Consider the following 23,664-nt stretch of genomic DNA (forward strand, 5'->3'; position numbering starts at 1 on the left):
TTCAGTGCTGGGGCCCGGGTTCAATCCCTGGTTGGGGAACTAAGATCCCACAAGCCATGTGGCTCAGACAAAAAAAAAAAAAGTATTCACATTTACTGAAATTATGTTTACATTAAGTATTTAACACCACCTTTATTGTGTAAAATAACTTCCACATGTGTTTACATTGCCTAAACCAATCACCATGTACACGTCTCTCAAAGATAAAAATAATAAGGTCAATATATTGACTTCCAGGGGCTCTTCTAGTTCTAAGATCTAAAAGCCTGTGATCATCATCCCAATTTCTCTTCTGTCCCTACCCCAAAGCTACATAGCAGGGAGTAAGCAAAGATGATTAGAACCGTGCAAATATGCCCAAGGACAAGTGGCAGTCACACTTGTGCACACTTGCCCTCCACTGAAATACTATAAACACGCTTGTCTGGAGTCTGAGTCAGCCTCTAAGCTGAGATGGCCATGGTGAACAAGAAAAGGTAAATCACAATTTATTTCCTTAAACATGCTAATCATAGTTCTTTTAAAATCCAAGTCGATCATTTTATTATGTCTGTCCTTACTGTCTCTGTTTTCCCTTGGTTTCTGGTTAAGTCTTATCTTCTCATATATCTGACAATTTTTGATCGAGTGCCAGTCACTGTATATGAAAACTGTACAGGGCTTCCCTGGTGGCGCAGTGGTTAAGAATCCGCCTGCCAATGCAGGGGACACGGGTCTGATCCCTGACCCGGGAAGATCCCACAACCGTGGAGCAATGAAGCCCGTGCGCCACAACTACTGAGCCTGCGCTCTAGAGCCCCTGCTCTGCAACAAGAGAAGCCACAACAATAAGAGGCCTGCGCACCACAACGAAGAGTAGCCCCCGCTTGCTTCAACTAGAGAAAGCCCATGCGCAGCAATGAAGACCCAATATAGCCCAAAATAAAAACAAATAAATTTATTAGTTTTAAAAAACTGTATAGATAATTCGTGGCTCCTCTAGGAGGATTTGCTTTTGTTTCTAATGCGCAGGTAGGTAGGTCAGGGGTACAAACCACTCTGGGTCACCTTAATCTAGTTAGATATTGAGATGATTCAAAGCAGTACTCTAGTTCGTGAGAAGGCCAGTCTATGCCTAGTTCACCCTTGCCTCTAAGCAGAGCCCTTATGAAAACTGGGGAGTTTACTAGGGCTCCTCCTCCTTAGCAAGGGTGCAAATACCAATTTTTAAAAAAATCTCCTCTGTCCCATGAATCTCCTGAAAGCTCTAACCAGCTCCTCAGTTGACAATTTCAGCAATGACAACTGCGTCAAGGGAAGAAATGATGCCCAATGTCGGGCTTACCTGACAACCCTCTTCCAAATCTTGGCTCTGCAAACCCTTTCTGCCTTGTAGCTCGCCTATGCCTTCAAACTGATTTCCCCCCGCTTTGGTATTTATTTGTATTTATTTATTTATTTATTTATTTATTTATTTATTTATTTTAACATCTTTATTGGAGTATAATTGCTTTACAATGGTATATTAGTTTCTGATTTATAACAAAGTGCATCAGTTATACATATACATATGTTCCCATATGTCTTCCCTCTTGCATCTCCCACCCTCCCACCCTCCCAGGTGGTCACAAAGCACCGAGCTGATCTCCCTGTGCTATGCGGCTGCTTCCCACTAGCTATCTGTTGTATGTTTGGTAGTGTATATTTATGTCCACGCCGCTCTCTCACTCTGTCACAGCTTACCCTTCTGCCTCCCCATATCCTCAAGTCCGTTCTCTAGTAGGTCTGTGTCTTTATTCCCGTCTTGCCCCTAGGTTCTTCATGACCATTTTTTTTTTTTAGATTCCATATATATGTGTTAGCGTATGGTATTTGTTTTTCTCTTTCTGACTTACTTCAGTCTGTATGATAGACTCTAGGTCCACCCACCTCACTACAAATAACTCAATTTCGTTTCTTTTTGTGGCTGAGTAATATTCCACTGTATATACGTGCCACATCTTCTTTATCCATTCATCTGATGATGGACATTTAGGTTGCTTCCATGTCCTGGCTATTGTAAATAGAGCTGCGATGAACATTGTGGTACATGACTCTTTGAATTATGGTTTTCTCAGGGTATATGCCCAGTAGTGGGATCGCTGGGTTATACGGTAGTTCTACTTTTAGTTCTTTAAGGAACCGCCATACTGTTCTCCACAGTGGCTGTATCAATTTACATTCCCACCAACAGTGCAAGAGGGTTCCCTTTTCTCCACACCCTCTCCAGCATTTATTGTTTGCAGATTTTTTGATGATGGCCATTCTGACCGGTGTGAGATGATATCTCATTGTAGTTTTTTTTTTTTTTTTTTTTTTTTTGCGGTACACGGGCCTCTTACTGTTGTGGCCTCTCCCGTTGCAGAGCACAGGCTCCAGATGTGCAGGCTCAGCGGCCATGGCTCATGGGCTCAGTTGATCCACAGCATGTGGGATCTTCCTGGACCGGGGCAGGAACCCGCGGTCCCCTGCATCAGCAGGTGTACTCTCAACCACTGCACCACCAGGGATGCCCTCTCATTGTAGGTTTGATTTGCATTTCTCTAATGATTAATGATGTTAAGCACTCTTTCATGTGTTTGTTGGCAATCTGTATATCTTCTTTGGAGAAATGTCTATTTAGGTCTTCTGCCCATTTTTGGATTGGGTTGTTTTGTTTTTTTGGTATTGCACTGCATGAGCTGCTTGTAAATTTTGCAGCCTAATCCTCATCAGTTACTTCATTTGCAAATATTTTCTCCCATTCAGAGGGTTGTCTTTTCGTCTGTTTATGGTTTACTTTGCTGTGCAAAAGCTTTTAAGTTTCATTAGGTCCCATTTGTTTATTGTTGTTTTTACATCCATTTTTCTAGGAGGTGGGTCAAAAAGGATCTTGCTGTGATTTGTGTCATAGAGTGTTCTGCCTATATTTTCCTCTAAGAGTTTTATAGTGTTTGGCCTTACATTTAGGTCTTTAATCCATTTTGAGTTCATTTTTGTGTATGGTTTTAGGGAGTGTTCTAATTTCACACTTTTACATGTACCTGTCCAGTTTTCCCAGCACCACTTATTGAAGAGGCTGTCTTTTCCCCACTGTATATTCTTTCCTCCTTTATCAAAGATAAGGTGACCATATGTGCATGGGTTTATCTCTGGGCTTTCTATCCTGTTCCATTGATCTGTATTTCTGTTTTTATGCCAGTACCATACTGTCTTGATCACTGTAGCTTTGTAGTGTAGTCTGAAGTGAGGGAGCCTGATTCCTCCAGCTCCGTTTTTCTTTCTCAAGATTGCTTTGGCTATTGGGGGTCTTTTGTGTTTCCATACAAATTGTGAAACTTTTTGTTCTAGTTCTGTGAAAAATGCCAGTGGTAGTTTGATAGGGATTGCACTGAATCTGTAGATTGCTTTAGGTAGTAGAGTCATTTTCACAATGTTGATTCTTCCAATCCAAGAACATGGTACATGTCTCCATCTATTTGTATCATCTTTCATTTCTTTCAACACTGTCTTATAATTTTCTGCATACAGGTCTTTTGTCTCCTTAGGTAGGTTTATTCCAAGTAATTTTATTCTTTCTGTTGCAATGGTGAATGGGAGTGTTCTTGTAATTTCACTTTCAGATTTTTCATCATTAGTGTATAGGAATGCTAGAGATTTCTATGCATTAATTTTGTATCCTGCTACTTTACCAAATTCATTGATTAGCTCTAGTAGTTTTCTGGTAGCATCTTTAGGATTCTCTATGTATAATATCATGTCATCTGCAAACAGTGACAGCTTTACTTCTTCTTTTCCGATTTGGATTCCTGTTTCTTTTTCTTCTCTGACTGCTGTGGCTAAAACTTCCAAAACTATGTTGAATAATAGTGGTGAGAGTGGGCAACCTTGTCTTGTTCCTGATCTTAGTGAAAATGGTTTCAGTTTTTCACCATTGAGGATGATGTTGGCTGTGGGTTTGTCAAATATGGCCTTTATTATGTTGAGGAAAGTTCCCTCTATGCCTACTTTCTGGAGGGTCTTTATCATAAATGGGTGTTGAATTTTGTCGAAAGCTTTCTCTGCATCTATTGAGATGATCATATGGTTTTGCTCCTTCAGTTTGTTAATATGGTGTATCACATTGATTGATTTGCGTATATTGAAGAATCCTTGCATTCCTGGGATAAACCCCACTTGGTCATGGTGTATGATCCTTTTAATGTGCTGTTGGATTCTGTTTGCTAGTATTTTGTTGAGGATTTTTGCATCTATGTTCATCAGTGATACTGGCCTGTAGTTTTCTTTGTGACATCTTTGGATTTGGTAGCAGGGTGATGGTGGCCTTGTACAATGAGTTTGGGAGTGTTCCTCCCTCTGCTATCTTTTGGAAGAGTTTGAGAAGGATCGGTGTTAGCTCTTCTTAAACTGTTTGATAGAATTTGCCTGTGAAACCATCTGGTCCTGGGCTTTTGTTTGTTGGAAGATTTTTAATCACAGTCTCAATTTCAGTGCTTGTGACTGGTCTGTTCATATTTTCTATTTCTTCCTGGTTCAATCTCGGAAGGTTGTGCATTTCTAAGAAATTGTCCATCTCTTCCAGGTTGTCCATTTTATTGGCATAGAGTTGCTTGTAGTAATCTCTCATGATCTTTTGTATTTCTGCAGTGTCAGTTGTTACTTCTCCTTTTTCATTTCTAATTCTATTGATTTGAGTCTTCTCCCTTTTTTTCTTGATGAGTCTGGCTAATGGTTTATCAATTTTATCTTCTCAAAGAACCAACTTTTAGTTTTACTGATCTTTGCTATTCTTTCCATCATTTCTTTTTCATTTATTTCTGATCTGATCTTTATGATTTCTTTCCTTCTGCTAACTTTGGGGTTTTTTGTTCTTCTTTCTATAACTGCTTTAGGTGTAAGGTTAGGTTGTTTATATGAGATGTTTCTTGTTTCTTAAGGTAGGCTTGTATTGCTATAAACTTCCCTCTTAGAACTGCTTTTGCTGCATCCCATAGGTTTTGGGTTGTCGTGTTTTCACTGTCATATGTTTCTAGGTTTTTTTTTTTTTTTTTTTTTTTTTTTTTTTTTTTTGCGGTACACAGGCCTCTCCTGTTGTGGAGCACAGGCTCCGGACACACAGGCCTCTCACTGTTGTGGCCTCTCCCATTGCGGAGCACAGGCTCCGGACACACAGGCTCAGCAGCCATGGTTCACGGGCCCAGCTGCTCTGCAGCATGTGGGATCTTCCCAGACCAGAGCACGAACCCGTGTCCCCTGCATCAGCAGGCGGATTCTCAACCACTGCACCATCAGGGAAGCCCTCTAGGTATTTTTTAATTTCCTCTTTGATTTCTTCAGCGATCTCTTGGTTATTAAGTAGCGTACTGTTTAGCCTCCATGTGTTTCTATTTTTTTATAGATTTTTTTCCTGTAATTGATATCTAGTCTCATAGCATCGTGGTCGGAAAAGATACTTGATACGATTTCAATTTTCTTAAATTTACCAAGGCTTGATTTGTGACCCAAGATATGATCTATCCTGGAGCATGTTCCATGAGCACTTGAGAAGAATGTGTATTATGTTGTTTTTGGATGGAATGTCCTATACATATCAATTAAGTCCATCTTGTTTAATGTATCATTTAAAGCTTGTGTTTCCTTATTTATTTTCATTTTGGATGATCTGTCCATTGGTGAAGGTGGGGTGTTAAAGTCCCCTACTATGATTGTGTTACTGTCGATTTCCCCTTTTATGGCTGTTAGTATTTGCCTTATGTATTGAGGCACTCCTATGTTGGGTGCATAAATATTTACAATTGTTATATCTTCTTCTTGGATTGATCCCTTGATCATTATGTATTGTCCTTCTTTGTCTCTTGTAATAGTCTTTATTTTAAAGTCTATTTTGTCTGATATGAGAATTGCTACTCCAGCTTTCTTTTGATTTCCATTTGTATGGAATATCTTTTTCCATCCCATCACTTTCAGTCTGTATGTGTCCCTAGGTCTGAAGTGGGTCTCTTGTAGACAGCATATATACAGGTCTTGTTTTTGTATCCATTCAGCCAGTCTATGTCTTTTGGTTGTGATGTTATTTTTTAACTTTTCACCTTTTCTTGCTCTTAAAAGGACTAAAACACTGCCAGAAGTAGAACCCCCCAATCCAATACAACTTAAGGCATTTAAAACTGAACCAAACGGCAACTTTCTAACATAAATCACTCATAATTTAATTCAAGTCTTCTCTAGTTGGTCTCTACAACTTCTGCAGTTCTGAAATTTCAGTTTTTCCCAGGAGACTAACCAAATTAGGGGATGAAGCAATGTGGAGTGTGAGAAAATAGAGATTAGGCATTACTGTTGACTAATAGAAAACCATAAAGCCCGAATTCAAACAAACCATTAATCAGAAGTAATGTCATCACGCACTGTAATCCAAAATCTAACACGCCTTATGGCTGGAGGTGTGGAGCTCCCTTCAAAAGATGAGGGAGCTGAAAACTCCTAGGCACAGAGCCTGACACAGCACGGATATGCAAGGAATGGCAGTCCCTGGTGCCCCTGCTCCTCCTCTCCTGTCTCCCCCTGCTCCCTACCTAGAGGTAGGCTGACACTGAATGCAGGCTGAAATTTCAGCATAGTCCTGCTGTCTCACTACAAAGTCTCAGGCTCATTCCCAAATTTTTGCTGTACTGAATAGGAGGAACTTGGGTCGAGGTCCTAAAAATGAACCCACAAATCAAGAGAGCAAATGCTCTTGCCTACTTCTGCCTATAACTAAAGAGGAAACCATGGGTGAGGAAGAGTGAAAAATAAGAGCAGAACTGCGAGACAAGAAATCTGAGCTTCATGCTCCTAATACCTCACTGCCTGTGAGACCTAGGCAAGTGGCCTCTGGAGTCTGTGTCCATTTTCTCATCTGAGAAATACGGGACTCACGCATCAGTCAACAAACACTTACTGAGCACTTACTACATTCCCAAAAAACCAGCCCCAGTCTTGAAACTCAGGACTAGGTCAGCAGTTCTTAACTGTGGCTGCACACTTAAATAACCTAGAGATTTCAAATGAAACAACAAAACACCTCATCCCAGATTAATGGACTCTCTAAGGTAGGGCCCGGGCATCAGGCGGAGGGTGGGGAAGAGGGCCTTTTCAACAGTTTCTGATGCCCAGTGAGGGTTAAAAACCACTGGACTTAGAGAATTTCTAAGTTTCTGAATCTGACTTTCTATGGTTTGATAAATGAGTATTTTTTACAGGTCAAAACCCTCCAAAACAAACCAGTTTCATTAGTACTTTGGAGGGAGAGTGACCGAGGGGTGCTTCGACTGTGCTGACAATGCTAGCCCGAGGGGGCACATTGCCTGTAAGTGTCCTCCAGCCTCACAGACGCCTCCTTGGATCATATTCAAAAGCCACACATGTCATGTTATAAGAGAGAATTCTCCCTGAGGGGCAGACAGATGCCTGACTCATGCCATTCTGGATTTGTTCCCTTGGATTAAAGCACTGTTTGGTCATTGATGATTTCTGTCATATCTGTTTAACAGGAGTGCTATCAATTAATCTGCTTCTTTAAAATCAACTCACTAGAGCAGTAAGAGAGTATTAGCCCTACTAAATATTAAAACACATTATAGAACCTCTTTAATCAAAAGTGAGGTATAGACACTTGAATAAATGCAGACCAAGGGAACATAATAGAAAATCCAGAAATAGGTCAAATTAATTAAATATGACAAAGGACAGAATCTCAAAACACTGGGAGAAAATGGAATTTTAAAATAATTAATTAATTAATTAGGTTGTGCCGGGTCTTAGTTGCAGCAGGGGGCTCCTTAGTTCTGGCTCGTGGGCTCCTTAGTTGTGGCTCACTGGCTCCTTAGTTGCAGTACATGGGCTCCTTAGTTGTGGCACGTGGGCTCCTCAGTTGCGGCATGTGCAAACTCTTAGTTGCGGCACGTGCGAACTCTTAGTTGCGGCATGCGTGTGGGATCTAGTTCCCTGACCAGGGATTGAACCTGGACACCTTGCCTTGGGAGTGTGGAGTCTTACCCATTGCACCACCAAGGAAGTCCCAGAAAATGAAATTTTTAATAAGGGGTATTGGGATAACTGAAAAACCAGATGGAAAAGGTTAAAATTGGATCCATCTCTCACACCATATATTTAATTCCAAATGGATCAAAGATTTAAAAGTTTGAAAAAGAAAAAAGAAAAGAAACTGTACAAGTACTAGAAAAAACATAGGTGAATTCAAGCTGGTATCACACAAAACTTTCGAGCCATGACTGAAAAATCAAGAAGCAGTGAGTATGGGCTTCCCTGGTGGCGCAGTGGTTGAGAGTCCGCCTGCCGATGCAGGTTTGTGCAGGTTTGTGCCCTGGTCCGGGAAGATCCCGCATGCCCCAGAGCGGCTGGGTCCGTGAGCCATGGCCACTGAGCCTGCGCGTCCAGAGCCTGTGCCCCGCAATGGGAGAGGCCACAACAGTGAGAGGCCTGCCTACCACATAAAAAATAATAATAATAATAAAAAAAAGCAGTGAGTAAAAAAAATTTTTTTAAAAGAGAAGTAATCACCACAAAATCACATGCATTAAGCACCTAGTCTGCATCATTTCAGCTCCTCCTGCCTTACCTGTTTCTTATTCTAGCCACCCCTGAGGTAACCAGTTTTGCCCGGGCTCTGACCTGTGTCCAGTCTCTGCTGCGGCCCCAGGGGGCTGCCATGTGAGCCCTCTCAGTACCCACTGAGAACACCACCATATACAGGGGTAATTAATGCCCCATGGAGCAATCCTTTGCCAAATGGAGACAGTAGCTAATGGATATAGGCTTCTCCCTTCGGCCCCCACAAATATCAATCCTGTGCTCTCCTCCAAACACACAGGAGCCTTCATCTCGGGTACAGTTTTCTGGGGATCCCACTTAAAATACCACTAATTTGATGCACTGATTTTCTTCTAATACACAAAAATAAATACTTAATTATTAAAATTTAAAAAGCGTCCATCAGAAGGAGCACAACTCCCTACTCCTTAAGTGTGAGCTATGACTAGTGACTGCCTTGAAAAGAAGATAGTATGAAAAGGGGAATAAATGAGTAACTTTACAATGATGAAACCTGACAAACACTGCTTCAGCCAGGTGATCAAGGTCAACATCCACAGTGATAAATCATGCTGCAGTAGGTACCCTCTGTAACATGGAATGGAATGTCACTTTATCTCTGCGATCTTCCTTCCCGAAACTTAACAACCCCAGGCTAACCATGAGAAAAACATGAAATAAATTCCAATAGAAGGGGCATCCTACGATATAACTAAACAAGTACTCCTCAAAATAGTAAAGATCTTCAAAAATTAAACACAGTCTGAAAAACTATCCACAGCAGAGGGGTCTAAGGAGATTTAACAATTAAATGTAATGTGGTATCCTGGATCAGACCTCGGAACAGAAAAAGGACATTAGTTAAAAACAAGCAAACTTGAATATACTATGGACTTCAGCTAATAATATTGTATCAATATTAGTTTACTAAGTATAACAAATGTACCACGTAAGATATTAAAACGGGAAACTATGTATGTGGAGAGTGTATGGGAACTCTGTACTATCTGCTCAACTTTTCCATAACTCTAAAATTGTTTTAAAATATAAAGTCTATTAATAAAAACAGGGAAAAAAAAGATTTATGAAAAGCATTCCTCCATCCCTGGCAATGGGGCCTGGGATCTGCATTTTGGAAGGACATACACACAGGGATTCCTATGCACATTAAAGTTCGAGAAACATGAGGGACATCGAGAGTTACAGTGCACAATGTCCTTACAAAGAAAATTCAGGAAAAAAAAATCCATCCACACATCAATAAACAAATCCTGTCTCCTGGTAGTGGTACGGAGACACCAGGTGAAAGCACTGTCACCCAGTAATTCATTAACGCATTAAGCACATAATGCAAGAGTTTTCATCCTGGATGCCAGCTTCACTCACTTGGGAGCGGCATTGAATGTGGTACTCGGAAGGACCCGTGACAAGGCAGAATGAATGTCATGATTTACTACCCATTTTACGTACAAGTGGCAGCATCAATATCCATTAAGCATCTACCAATTGCCAGGCACAGCACTAGGCTCTAGGGACCCAACAGAGATGGAAACAAACATAATCCTTTATGAAGTATAGGAGGAAAAAGATGAGTAATTATAAATATAAAAAGTAACAACAACAACAAAAGTAACTGAGGGACTTTCCTCACTGTTCAGTGGTTAAGACTCCGTGCTTCCAGGGCAGGAGGCATGGGTTTGATCCCTGGTCAGGGAGTTAGGATCCCACATGCCACACAGCATGGCCAAAAATAAAATAAAATAAAATAAAATTAATAGAAGAGGAAATATGGAATGCCACAGAGGCAAATAATCAGGAAGGGCCATCAGCCAGGGTCAGAGTCAAGGTCTGCCTCCCTGAGGAAGTGACATTTAAGCTAAGATTTGAAGGCTAAGAACTTAGCAAGGTGAAGAGGAAAAGGAAGTAGTTGAACTCTGGTCAACTCATGAATTAGTCCATCAGACCCTTTCTTACTTAAGGATCCTTTGGAGGAGAATGATGAAGACAAGATCAGAGCCACAGACACAGCTCCACAGAGAGAGAGCCCAGAGAGGAGGCAGCACCCAGAGAGAGTTTAAGGTGCTGGAGGCTTTACAGAGGGGCCCAGGGCAGATATATGACAAGGGGGAGGACTGGAGAAGGTGAGTAAGAGGCTTCCCAAATGAAGCCCTTGTAAGGGGCGTTGCCCATCTCTGCTAGACACTCAGACGACGCGTCACATTGGCTCCTACTGCCCCTTCTGCTACCACCTCCATGACTTGCACAACTAACTGCTCAACTGCAGTAACTATTTCTTAATCTAAAGTTCCTGGTACAATGATCTCCTCTACCCCAAAATACCATGCCTCCTGTTTTGTGTTTATTTCAGTAGTTCTATTTTGCCTCTTTTACAGAGAATGGCCCTGAATCATTTTTAGAAGTTGAAGCATCAATAGCAACTGCGGTTTCTAAACCAAAAAATTATCACATATGGTAGAGAACTTATATAGCAATCTGACAAAAGGGCAGAATATCTGAAATCAGAATTGTCCCAGATCTTTCCAGGTTCATCTCCTTCACAGACATAACAAATTGAGGTGGAGGAAGTAAACAGCTAACCTTTACTGAACACCGTAAGCCGAGAACTTTCTATGTATTTTCATTTGATCCTCACAAAACCCTAAGAAAGAAGTAGGGTTATCCTCATTTATATTTGAGAAAAGTGTCAGTTCATAAGGGTTAAGTAATTTGCTCAAAGTCAGTCAGCTGGTAAGGAGTGGCTCTGGGGCAGAATCCAGGTCTATTAGACTCTAAAACCCAGGCTGTTTAGAATACAAGGGACAAATGTGGCCTAACACAATATTATAAAAAGAAAAAGGTCATTCACATTCCTACGTTAAGTCCAAACCCAGAAGCAGAAGATGCCTTTCCCACAGCCTTAAAGACAAAGACAATCCATCTTCAAACATAGTAGCTATAGAGGACTTGAGAACAGGGCTCCCCCCGCTGGCAAGCAGATGCAACCACACCATTTACTTCTGAGTCCTCTCCCAGTCCTTTGCTTTTGGGGAGGGGATCCTCCAATTTAAGACCGGGAATAAAGTCCCTTTCATTAACTTTATCTTTCTCTCTTCTTTGCTTAAAAGTTATCAACAGCCTTTGGTTCCAGTAATAATACTATTTTGCTAACTTATCTTAAGGAAATAATCAGAGACGTACCCTAAGATTTATGTACAGACATTACCATCGTATTATTTACAATGATGAAATCCTAAAAACAAAGCTAACTGTCCCGAACTTGAGGTGCTGGTAAATAAATTATGGTATATCATCTGATAGACTATTATGCAGCTATTTTAAATGTTTTCAAAGAACATTTAACGAAGGGGAAATGCATATATGTTGAATGTAAAATGCCAGTACGAATAAACAGTATAGTATCAATTTTGTGAAAATGTTACACTTACACGTGAAAAAGATAAAGAGACTATACCCCATGTTTAATGGGTTATCCCTAACCAGCAGGATCAATGCTGATTTTTATTGTCTTTTTTATACTTTCTATGTTTTCAAATTCTCCACATTCAGTATATACTACATTTAAACCAGAAAAATAAAAACTGCCACTAGAAGTCATTTCTATGAGGTCTTCTCCTTTCAGGCTAAGAAAGAGAAAAAGCTGTTTGCTGAGGGGACCACTGTCCTTCCCACCCCACCCTGACGTCAGCTGAAGGCGCTCTTCTCTAAGTTATCATCACACTATTAATGCACTTACGACATTCACTTAACTTGGGGTCACCAAGCTTATAGTCTACCGCAAGGTTCGAACCTGGGTAGTATATAGATTACCTTGAAAGGGAAAAAATCTTCATGCGAAACAACGCCAACTTATTTTCATGTAGCTTATTTATGTGCAATTATAAAACTAACTTTAAATTTCTTATGTTTATGTAACTAGATACAAACAAAACTACCAAACCGGCAAAATTCAGAAGGACATTACTTTAATAAAAAGATGATGTTGCTCATATTAAAAATCATCACTCACAAGGTAAATATAGTAACGGTACAGGTCTAAAAACAGACAGAACAACCGAAGAGAGCTGAAGGTACACAAACAGAAGCGCCACAACCCCATAGCTGGTCTCCCGAACACAACTGCCAAAGATAGCTGGAGGAATGCTCCCCTGCCCCTATCCTGCAGCAAGAAGCTCTGAGATGTACTTGTGTTAGCTAGTGCTGGCTAACTGTGGTGTGTGAAGACTGTGTCTCTGCTTAGGTATCTCATGCTGTACCCTGTAACTGCACTGCATTCTGCAGAACTCCAAATTGATAAAGTGCCCTTGGCCCAGATGAGGTAGTTCCCTGGCACATAACCAGACCTGTGAGATGGTAGGCTGGCCATGCCTTACACACACAAGGCCGGCCCTGGCGGGGGCAGGCAAGCTTTCTGAAGACTGGAGGTGATACTGCTTCAGATGTTACCATGCAGCCCTGGAGAGGATTTTGGAATTTGCATGTCTGTTCTGCCATCCAACTTAGAAAACATTCCTGACACCTCTGCCATATATCTACTAATATAATCAAGTATCTGATCAGCAATTTTGAAGAAAAATGTAATTTTGATCTTTACCTCATATTCCAGACAATTTGAAGGATGAACTTCTGTGAAATTTTACATATAAAAGAGAAAACAACTTAATACTTACCAAACTACTAGACAAATGCTAAAACATAAGAAATGATGGAAAAATCACAAAGAAAATGACTTGATAACATAAAAATCTTAAACTTCTATATATCAAATCTTTAAAAGATAAAAGGCAGAGGGGGAAAACGTTCACAGAAGAGAACCTTCCCAACAGATAAGTGACTAAAGTATATAAGCAGAAATATATTGTATACTGTGTATGTGGGCATCTTTGTTTTTAAGTAGAAAAAGGATGCAGAAAGGGATTTAGTAAATTTTTGTAAATCTTTTAGGGATAGAGACTATTTGGTGGAGGGGAGGTTTGGCCCCTTCCACCTCCTTACCACCAAATCCAGTATCAGGCAATGGTAAGGCCTCGAAAAATGATTTCTGAATGAGATATGAGAATACATAACGTCTCTTAGGAAAAGGGAAATAAGAATTCAGGCAATAGTCCAGAAAATTAAGAAAAACTAAGACACAGCCTTAATTATCCAAGTCAGCAAAACAGTGACTTGGATAATTCACCATGTCCACATATTTTAGCAAAACCAAAATATGTGGACATGTGCCTCAAATGTTCCGTTTATTTGTTAGAATGCATCTCTAGCCCTATGTCTTTCTGAGACACTCCTGAAAAGCGTCAGTTTAGAGGCTCCATTTCAGACCATTTTCAAAACATCATATCTATGTGCTCCCATGAGATTATCTAGGAAGAAAAATGTATCATTTTCATTTAAAAAATTCAGACTGAACAAAAAAGAAAGTATTTTTCACAGATGAGCCACATTGCTTATAAATATCCAAATCAAATGAATTGACAACAGAGGTAATGATGAACAGAACTCCTCGACTCATTCAGGTCCATTTGCAAAAGGCATGCACCTCAAGAGGTACATGTAAATCTACACGTATAGACGCTGAACTACAAACAGTCTGCAACAGAGAACCTTGTTAAACTGTTAGCAGCGTTTTAAAAAAAAAAATCTGTGTAAAGAAAAAGGGTAACTGAATGACTCATTTTGGAAAAAGTATTTAAAAGCTTTCATTTCTATATCCACGTCTTGTCATTTGATCCCCCAAAATGGGATCTGAGAATACTATTATGTCAATATTGATCAAAAAATGAAATGTTCTGCTCAAGTGGGCCAAGAAAGGGGTAATTTTTATCAAATAAACAATTAAGTAAATCAAGACAGGAGAAAGAAATGAATATTAAAAGAAGAGAGGAAAGCACCTGCTTCCAAAATCCTTTGCTTTACAGTAATGATCTGCCATTTTTTCAATTAATTACATATGAAGAGGAAATCAAGATTTATTCTTAAAGTTATCTTGATTCTAAGTGCATTTCACAAACTGAAATGATCTAATATAGTTATAACACAAAAAAACTGTTGTTGTTATTCTCCACAGCTTCTGTAATCAGGTAGCTTGAGTCTCTCCCGAAATTGAGTATTGACTCAAACTGCTCCTAACATGCATACATCAGGGACTTTTACTTCCAGTAAACATGAACTTAGTAAATCAGAGCAATCCTCCAGCTGAAAAGAACTAGAAGAGCAGGGAAAAAAACAGAATAAATATCTGCTTGGAGGCCTGGAGGAAGAAGGGCTATCAGAGGCTCAGGGAGGTGAGTTCAGTATTTGGGGCTACTTTTCCCTGGAGATGTCTGCCAACTTTGAAGGGAATCCTAAAAGTTTGGCTTTAGGTTGGAGGGTAAAGGTCCTGGTGAAGAGCTGAACATGAGCACTAAAGGTGAACAGAACAGGATGCCTCTCACAAGGACTGGAGCTCAGCTTAGAAACAGCCCAATTCCTTGAGACTACACTGAAGTGATCCCAGATTATAAGTGCCCCATTTGTCTGACAAAAGCAAATGTGAATGATCTCTGGAAGAGAAAAACATCTTCTTAGGCCTCAAATTATTTCTACAAACAATTCTGCAAATATGATGTCCAGCATGTAATTAAAAAACAAAAACAACTAGGCACAAAAGGAGATAAGACAATATGAATGAAAACCAAGAGAAACAGACTTTGGAAATGACTCACAAATACTGCCATAATTGGACAAACATTAAGATAATTATATATACTATATTCAAGGAGATGAAATATTGATAATTTTGGCAGACAGCTGGAAACTATAAAAAGAAAAACAAATGGAAATTAAAGTATCAAAAAATATATAATAACTGAAATTTAAAAGTCAATTGATAGGAAGGATAAGTGAGGAGATAACCAGAATGAAGGACAAAGAGACAAACACTAAATAAAAATTTACCCATTTAGAGTATGCAGTTTGGTGGTTTTTAGTATTTCACAGAGTTATGAAACCCTTACCACAATCTAATTTTAGAACATTTCCCTCCATTTTAGAAGGGTCTTTTCAATAGTTACAGAATTCTTGGTTTACCGTTGCTTTCTTTTAGCACTTTAAAGATACCTCATTGTCTCTTGGATTGTTCTTAACACAGAAGGAAGGTTAAGAAAACTCAGAAAGAAGATACAGTGAAATAGCCTAACATGTATAATGGTAGCCCCAGAAGGAAAGGTGAGGGAGAATGGGACAGAAGCAATATTTGAAGTCCTAATGGCTCATGACTTCCAAAACTAATGAAAGACATAAAGCCAAAGACTCAAGAAGCCCTAAGTTTTAAGTTATTTAAAAAAAAAATTCATACTAAGGACAGCACAGAAAAAACTGCTGAAAACCAAACACAGAGAACATTTTTAAAGCAGCCAGAGAAAAAGACGACTTTCAAAGAACGACAGACAAGTTACTTCTCAACAGAAACAATCCAAGTCAGAGACAATGAGGTATCTTTAAAGTGCTAAAAGAAAGCAACGGTAAACCAAGAATTCTGTAACTATTGAAAAGACCCTTCTAAAATGGAGGGAAATGTTGTAAAATTAGATTGTGGTAAGGGTTTCATAACTCTGTGAAAATACTAAAAACCACCAAACTGCATACTCTAAATGGGTAAATTTTATGGTATGTGAATTATATCTCAATAAATCTGTTTTTTTTCAAATGAAGGATAAATAATGACATTTGCAAACAAACACTGTAAGAATTTGTCACCAGCAGACCTGCACGAGGAATTCTAAAGGGTATTCCTCAGATGGAAAGAAATGATCCCAAATGGAAGACTGGAAGATGATAAAGGTGGCACTGCAGAACTATGGAGAAAAGATGACCTTTCTGATAAACAGTACTGAATAAATGGTTCTGCTAAATATAAAATTTGACCACTTTTTCACAAGTTACACAAAAGTCACAAGTGGACTGTAGATCTTAATTTGAAAGGCAGAACAGTAAGATTTTTAGAAGATGTCATAGGAAACTATCTTCTTGACTTTGGAATAGAACTCCTACAAATTAGGAAGAAAAAGACATGTAAACCCCAAAAGAAAACACTTTTGAACAGGCACTTCATAAAAGAGGATACCAAATAAACATGAAAAGATGTTCAACCTCATCAGTGAGCAAGAAACTGCAATCCGAAACCACAATGGGACACCTCACCAGGATGGCTAAAATGTAAGTGTTGACAAGTGTTGACAAGGACATGGAGCACGAGAACTCTCATACATTTGCTGGTAGGAGTGTAAATTGATACAAACACTTTGGAAACTTGGTGTTATCTCCCAAAGTTGAAGATATGGGTATCTTTTGACCTAGAAGTTCCATTGCTGGGTATATACACAACAGAAATGAATGTACCAGGAGATGTATAAGAGTATTCAAAACAGCATGATTATTAATAGTCTAAAGCTAGAGACAATTCAAATGTCTACCAATACCAGAATAAACTGTAGTATTTCATACAGTGGAATACTATAGATTAATAAAAATGAACAACGGTTACGACATAATGGATGAATCTCAGAAGCATGTTGAGTGAAAACGCCGGACACAAATGAATATATATTTCATTAGTATTTCATTTATATAAAGATCACAAAACAGTCAAAATGAAACGACAGACACTATAGTTCTTATGGGATATATGTTTGGAAGGTAAAATCACACAGACAAAAGGCAAGGACGTGATCACCCCCCAAAAGTCAGGATGGGGTTACCTCTGGAGAGAGAACTCCGAGCTCCTGGGTGCTGGCAATGTTTTTTCTCGAACTGGTAACCACCAGTCCCCCTGGCTGGGTGATAAACCAATAAGTGGTACATTGCGGGTGTTGCACTTGACCGGCGTGCAAGAAGAAAGGAGACGGGGACAAGAAAAAGGGAGCAGAAGCGGGCAGGCAGCTCCAGGTGGAAGGAAACGACCGCTTAACGTGTAAGCCCCGGAGAGCTGGCACAGGGAGGCTTTGACCAAGGGTAAAGAGCCCCGGAGAGGGAGGCCGGAAGGGCTCCGGGCCGGGCGAGGCCACACCTGCCGCGGGGTCGGCCTCCCCACGCGGGCCCCAGCCCCCACGTGTGCCTCCCGCGAGCTGCAAAGGCCGGCACCGCCCGCTGCTTCCAGAAGGCCGCCCACCCCGACTCCCCCAGACCCTCTCACGGCCCCCACGCCCCCACGGTGCTCCCGAAGCCCGCCCAGCGCTCCGGACGCCGCCCGCCCGTCCTCCCCACGCCCAGGCGCCCGCCGACTCACCTCATTGTCGCTGCCGGGGCGGGCGCGCAGGGCCGGGGGCGCGGCGCGGGGCGCGGGGCGTTAGCGGGGCAGCCGGCCCCGGGCGCGGCGGCTCCGCGTCTCGCTGGGCTGCGGGGGGCAGCGAGGGCTCATCTTCTCGGGGCTGGCGTCCGGGCCGCTAGCTGCGGGGACGGGCTGCGGCGGCGGCGCCTGACAGCTGGGCCCCGGCCCCTGCCATCTTGGCGGGCGCGTGCCCGGGCCGCCGGGTGCGCACGCCGCCGGGGGGAGGGGAGTGGAGGGGAGGGGGCGAGCGTCGCCCGGGTCCCTCCGGCCGGGGGAGCGTGCGCCCGCCCGAGACTCGGGGCGCGGTCCCCGGGCGGGCGCGGGCGGCTGCGAGGCCGCCGACGGAGAGGCGAGAGGGCGCGCGCGGGCAAACTCAGCCCGCGAGTCGAAACTGAGGGGAGAGCGCGCGCGGCAGCCCAAGCCCGACACAAAAGGCGCGGGGCCCCACCGCCCGCGCCTCCAGGATAGCTGAGCCGGGGTCTGCGAGGGGCGGGGCGGAACCTCGGGGGGCGGGTCATGAGGGCCCGGCCGGGCTGCAAGGGGCGGGGCTTCGAAGGAAGGGTGTTCAGTGAGGGGCGGGGAGGAGCTCCGAGAGCGGGGTGGGACTGGCGGATGTGATAGGGGCGGGGCTTAGAAGAAAGATTGATCCGTGAGGGGCGGGGCCTAGGAGGAGGGCAGGGCCCAAAGTGGGCGGGGCGCTGGCGCGGCACGTGGAGCGCTGTGTCGCCCACCCCGCGCGGGGTGCCTCTCTCAACTACAAAGGCAGCTGAGCGCGCCGGCGTCCGTGCGACTTGTCCGGAGGAGTCCACCTTCCCCGGCCCTGCGGCGTACCCAGCCTGCTCCGAGGCAGTGAGCAACCCCCTTTCTTTGTAAATAAAGAGCCAAGGCTGGGACAGGGAGTCGTATCGTTGAGGCAATATCAACAGCTGAAGGATCTCCCAGTCCAAAAAAGCCCCACCTGGCGCCTGCAAACCACAGCTCGTGAAAAATCACATCGACTGCACGAGGTCGTCCAGGTTTTCTCTGGTTGTTAAATCCCCAACCTTCCTAAAGGTTAGCCATCCTCATAGCTGGCCGGAAACCCTAAACCCTCAGAGTCACTTCTCACTTCTAACTGGACACAGTTTGTCATGCTTTCTCAGTATCGCCACTAATGCTCCCACTCCCCTCTATCACAGCAACAATGAAATCGTATCTACCTTTTAAAAAATTGCCTCTGAGCCAAGAGCGCATGGAGCGTTAAGCGGCTTCCGGCATATAGTAGGAGGGCAGCGAAGGGTCGCTATTCTACTCCTGGCCCAGAGTGAGAAGAGTGGTTTTGCTCAAGATACAGGAAGCGGTGGAGTCAGTTCTCAAGCCGAGGTTTTTCTGCCTCAAAATCCCAGTGTGCCCATCCATTCTTTTTTTAAAAAAATAAATTTATTTTCAGTTGCCTTGGGTCTTCATTGCTGCATGCAGGCTTTTTCTAGTTGTGGCGAGCAGGGGATACACTTCATTGCGGTGCACGTGCTTCTCATTGCTTGCTGCGGAGCACAGGCTCCAGGGCGGGCGGGCTGAGTTGCTCTGCGGCACGTGGAATCTTCGCGGACCGGAGCTCGAACCCGTGCCCCCTGCATTGGCAGGCGGATTCTTAACCACTGCGCCACCAGGGAAGTCCCCTATCTATTCTTCTTTGCTGCAGTTGTTCATCATTCTTAACACGTTGCAGATTGATCCCCCTTCCTCACCATCCACTTGTCCTCAGAGTTCTTTAGCGATTGGCTGTCACATCTCTGCTTTCCTTCCCCGATTTCTTTGAGCTGGAGACTTCAAACTCAAAAGGGCACCTTGGTCCTCTAACAGTCCTGTTAGCAGCCCCAGAGGATTTCAGCCCCTCCTAACCTTATTTGTCCCTCTCTTTCCAGGGTCAAGATCGGTCTCTTTGCTACAGAAGAGACTTGTTAGACCCTAAAAATTACTAAAATGCACAAGCCCCAGGTCACTTGGAGATGTCCCAATGTGCTCTGCAGAGGCAGGGTCACCCCTGGTTCATGCATGTCAAAGTTCTGTGAGAAGACCCTCCCAGGATATCGGCCTGTTTGTTCCCAGCCTGATTTATTGAAGCATGTGGCGCGCTCTAACCTCTAGATCAAGCACTTTCCCTGCTGTCTTGGACTCTGCAACTGGAAGAAGATTTGCTGGGCGATGTTGATGACAGACTTCCTATAGAACATTAGCACCAGAGGTGAGGGGGACTTGCCTCCGTCAACCTTTCCTGCTAACTACTAATCTCCTGGAACAATAAAGACATTCAAGTTCCTTTAAGGAGCATCAGAGAATATGGATGCTGTAGGGGACCTGCAAATCCTACTCTCAGTAAAGGGTTTGGCGCACAGAACACTGAGAAAGGTTTAAGTGGCCCAACATCTCTCAGTGAATTCACGAAATCAGCTGTGTCAGCCTCCTTGGTAGCTTTCTTCCATGTGATGTTTGTTCGGTAGAGGGCTTCTTGAGCTGCAGAAAGGGCCGGATAGGCAGGTAGGGACCACTTGTGCCCTAAGCTGAGCCCCACTTCCCCATGAATGGGCACTGGTCTTTGTCCAACCAGCCTGAGGATGCTTGGGGAGACAGAGCCCTGTGTTTTACTCAGCAGCTCAGACCTCTCTGAGCCTCCATTTCTTGCTGACAGATGGGACTCCTAACGCTGTCTTGCAGGCACTGCTGAGGCTCAGCACGAAGTCAGCTCCCCAAAGATCCTCCTGCCCTTCTCCAGTGCCTCACTCTTGCAGCTCCTTCCTCTTTCCCTCGACTGTGCAGCACTTAATCCATCATCTTTAGCATCTTTCCCGTTTCCTGAATGAAGCCTTTATTTCTTAAAAGTACATGAATTCATGTTTTCCATTCTTCTGCTAAAAAGAAAATTAACATCTTGGGGGGACATGTGGCCCCTGAACGATGTGTATCTGGAAGTCACCAGTTCTTAGATTTGAAAAGATTGCTCACCAAATTCAGTGACTTTGTACTGGGGTTCGGGACAAGTGGCCAGGCTGACTATCTGTGGGTCAGCTCCGAGGCACTCCTGGACTGGATTTCTCATTCATGGGGGAGGCAGGAAAGATGGGGTTTCTGCTGTATGTTAAGCCCAGGCTAGTCACAGAGCCACAGATACATAATAGAGCTAAAATGTCCTTGAAGAGTATCTTATCCAACCTCCTTGTCCAGAGGGTGGAGATGAGGCCCCAAGAGGGCACACGGGCGAGTGGATGAAGAGCCTAGCAAACACATTTCTGCAAACCACAAGCCCCAGGACTGCCCACGTTATCCCATACTCCCTCTCTGTTTCTAGAAGTTTCTCCAGCCTGGAGTCACTGGTGAGGAACCAACTCCATGGACATCTTCTCCATTACTTGGGGTTGCCAAAACAAAGGAATTGCCTCACTCATCACTAATAATAAAAAGAAACACAGTTGCTTTTGATGATTCACCAAGAAGACCGTGTCTGGTTTATATTAATGAGCCGAGGTAAATTACTACTTCGTGGCAGACACTGAAGTGTCTTCTTCAAAGGGAAGGCAACAGAGGTCTCAGGGAACTTGGGATCACCTGTGACCCTGCAGCCCTTTTTTGAAAATCCCCACTCACACCGTTAATCTCCTTGAGCAATTCAGTTATTAACAACAGTTGTTTTCCTTAAATACAGCACCATTTGTTTTCATTCATTCATTCATTGTTTATCGAGCACCTACACATGTCTGCTCCCCTCACGCCCAGGCCACTGACTCTCTACCTGGCCAATTATCTTCAACTCCACCCACATGTCACCTCCCCTCCCCGCCCCCCAACACTCGGCAGCCCCTCCCACGGGGCTGTAGGCACCATTCTCCAAAAGGCTTCAGGGCTTTGGGCTCCACCCCATCACACCCTGGCCATCCCATTCTGGAATGGTCTGTTTACTTGCTGGCCCCCACACTGGACTGCGAACTTCATGAGAGCAGCAGGCATGTCTTCCGTGCTTATTCCTCTTTGTACCCCCCCCGAGTTTCTTCCCCCCACCCCCCACCCCGCCCCCGAGCTTCTTACAGCACAGAACTGACATGTCATCCTCATCCGTACGGTGCTTGTGTGGGGCAGGGACGAGCCTGCAGGCATTATATTTTGGAAACCAGAGCTCTTGCTTGTGTTCTGGTTGCATCTGGTGGGAAATATAAGTCGTTCCTGGCCCACCTTGCCTTCCACACACCAAGGTTGGTGTAGGGCTCACAGCTGGAGCTTCTCTTTGACTCCGTCTCTCAGGTTCCTCAGCTCAGAAAGCAACTCTCCTGAAGATTATGTTTCACCCACTTTGAAGGCTCAGGAGGGGGCGACTCTTGGGAGAGGCGCCGGCAGTGGCCCTACTGGGGATGACTCCAGCTTTCTGCTGGGGTAACTCAAAGACCTGGGCCAATCTAGGGGAAGCTTGGCCAGATGTGTGCATGTTGGGGGCAGGGGGAGGACCTTGGGGACCCATCCAGCAGAGGGCAACTCCTTAGTGCCTGTTTGCACGGGGAGAGGAGCGTCGAGGACCCAGGCTGGAGCAGGCCTGCCTTTCTGGAGGAGCTTGGAGCCAAGTCCTGCCATCCTGGGCTGCCTGAGTGTTCCCACGTAACAGGATCTTAATGTTCCCGCTTCATTAAATTAAGCAAACTTAGCCAAGGGCATCCCTCAGGCCAGCCTAGCCTGCAATCCTAGAGGGAGCTGCTGATCCCCGGGAAGCCTTTACCCAAGAGCCTCCAGACCTTTGGGAAAGGATGCTCCGGCCAGCTCCTACCCAGGAAGCCCAGCCTCCTTGGTGTTCCCAGGCCCCCATCAGGTCCCAGAGTGGGTGGCTCTTCACCAGTAGCCTGCGGAAGAGACGTCCTGGTTACTTCTCTTCCTGTCGGCTGTCTCACCCCTGCCTTGGAGACCCTGACAGCCAGGCCTCTGTGGGGAACTCATTGCTGCAACAGAGACGGGAGGCCTGGGCCTCCGAAACCATGAGCTTGGGAAGTTTAAAGACTGCCACCCCCACCCCCCCACAAAATGCTCTACCACACTGAGCAGCCAGAAGGTGATGTGTCTAGAGGAGGGAATGACAGAGAAGATATCAGGAGAGTCAGGAAGATCTTGCAGAGGAACAATATGAGAACAAAAGATAATTCTTGAGAAGAAAAACCATTACTTCATAATTTAAAAGATTAACTAGAGGCAGGGAAAAACAGAAAAGACACTGATCTAGAACTAGGGTTGGCACACTTTTCTGCAAAGGGCCAGATAGTAAATATTTTTGGCTTTTTGCAGACCATTCGGTCTCTGTCACAACTACTCCTCTAGGCCATCACAGCATGAAGGCAGCCACAGACAATCCCTAAACCAATGGATGCAAGTGTGTTCCAATAAAACTTTATTGACAAAAACAGGTGGCGGGCAGGATTGGGCCTGCAATCCAGGGACCTAAAAGATCAGTTGAAAAAATTACTTTGTGAAGCAGAGTAAAAAAAGAAAGAAATGGAAATTATCATTGGCAAGATAGAGCACGTAAGTGATGGATTCAAGAGATCTAACTTCTAAATAAGAGGAGTTCCAAATGGGGTGCAAGGAGGAAAAGCCATAATTGAGGACAAAATAAGAGTTTTTAAATCAAAAGAGCTCGTCAGAAGACTGGAGGCTTTCCCCTAAGATCAAACAAGACAGGGTTATCGACTCTCACCACTGTTTTTCAAGATTGTACAGGAGGTAATTAGGCAAGGGAAAAAAGG

At 43.7% G+C, this 23,664-nt stretch overlaps 1 protein-coding gene across 4 annotated transcripts in view; it reads right to left on the reverse strand.

Annotated features, from left to right (window-relative positions):
- The window catches only part of EVL (Enah/Vasp-like), a 162,094-nt gene extending 143,959 nt beyond the window's left edge, over positions 1–18,135 (reverse strand). For 2 of the 4 annotated variants that reach the window (XM_067027766.1, XM_059058375.2), the window contains exon 1: positions 17,870–18,135. In XM_067027766.1, the coding sequence (XP_066883867.1) occupies positions 17,870–17,874 (5 nt within the window). In that variant the 5' untranslated portion in view covers positions 17,875–18,135. Of the gene's footprint in view, positions 1–17,342; positions 17,682–17,869 lie in introns of those variants that run through there. The other 2 variants (XM_067027770.1, XM_067027768.1) reach the window with 2 other exon arrangements.
- Between the last annotated feature and the right edge of the window lie 5,529 nt (positions 18,136–23,664).

Source organism: Kogia breviceps, chromosome 3 (assembly GCF_026419965.1).
Source record: "Kogia breviceps isolate mKogBre1 chromosome 3, mKogBre1 haplotype 1, whole genome shotgun sequence".
Classification (NCBI taxonomy): domain Eukaryota; kingdom Metazoa; phylum Chordata; class Mammalia; order Artiodactyla; family Physeteridae; genus Kogia; species Kogia breviceps.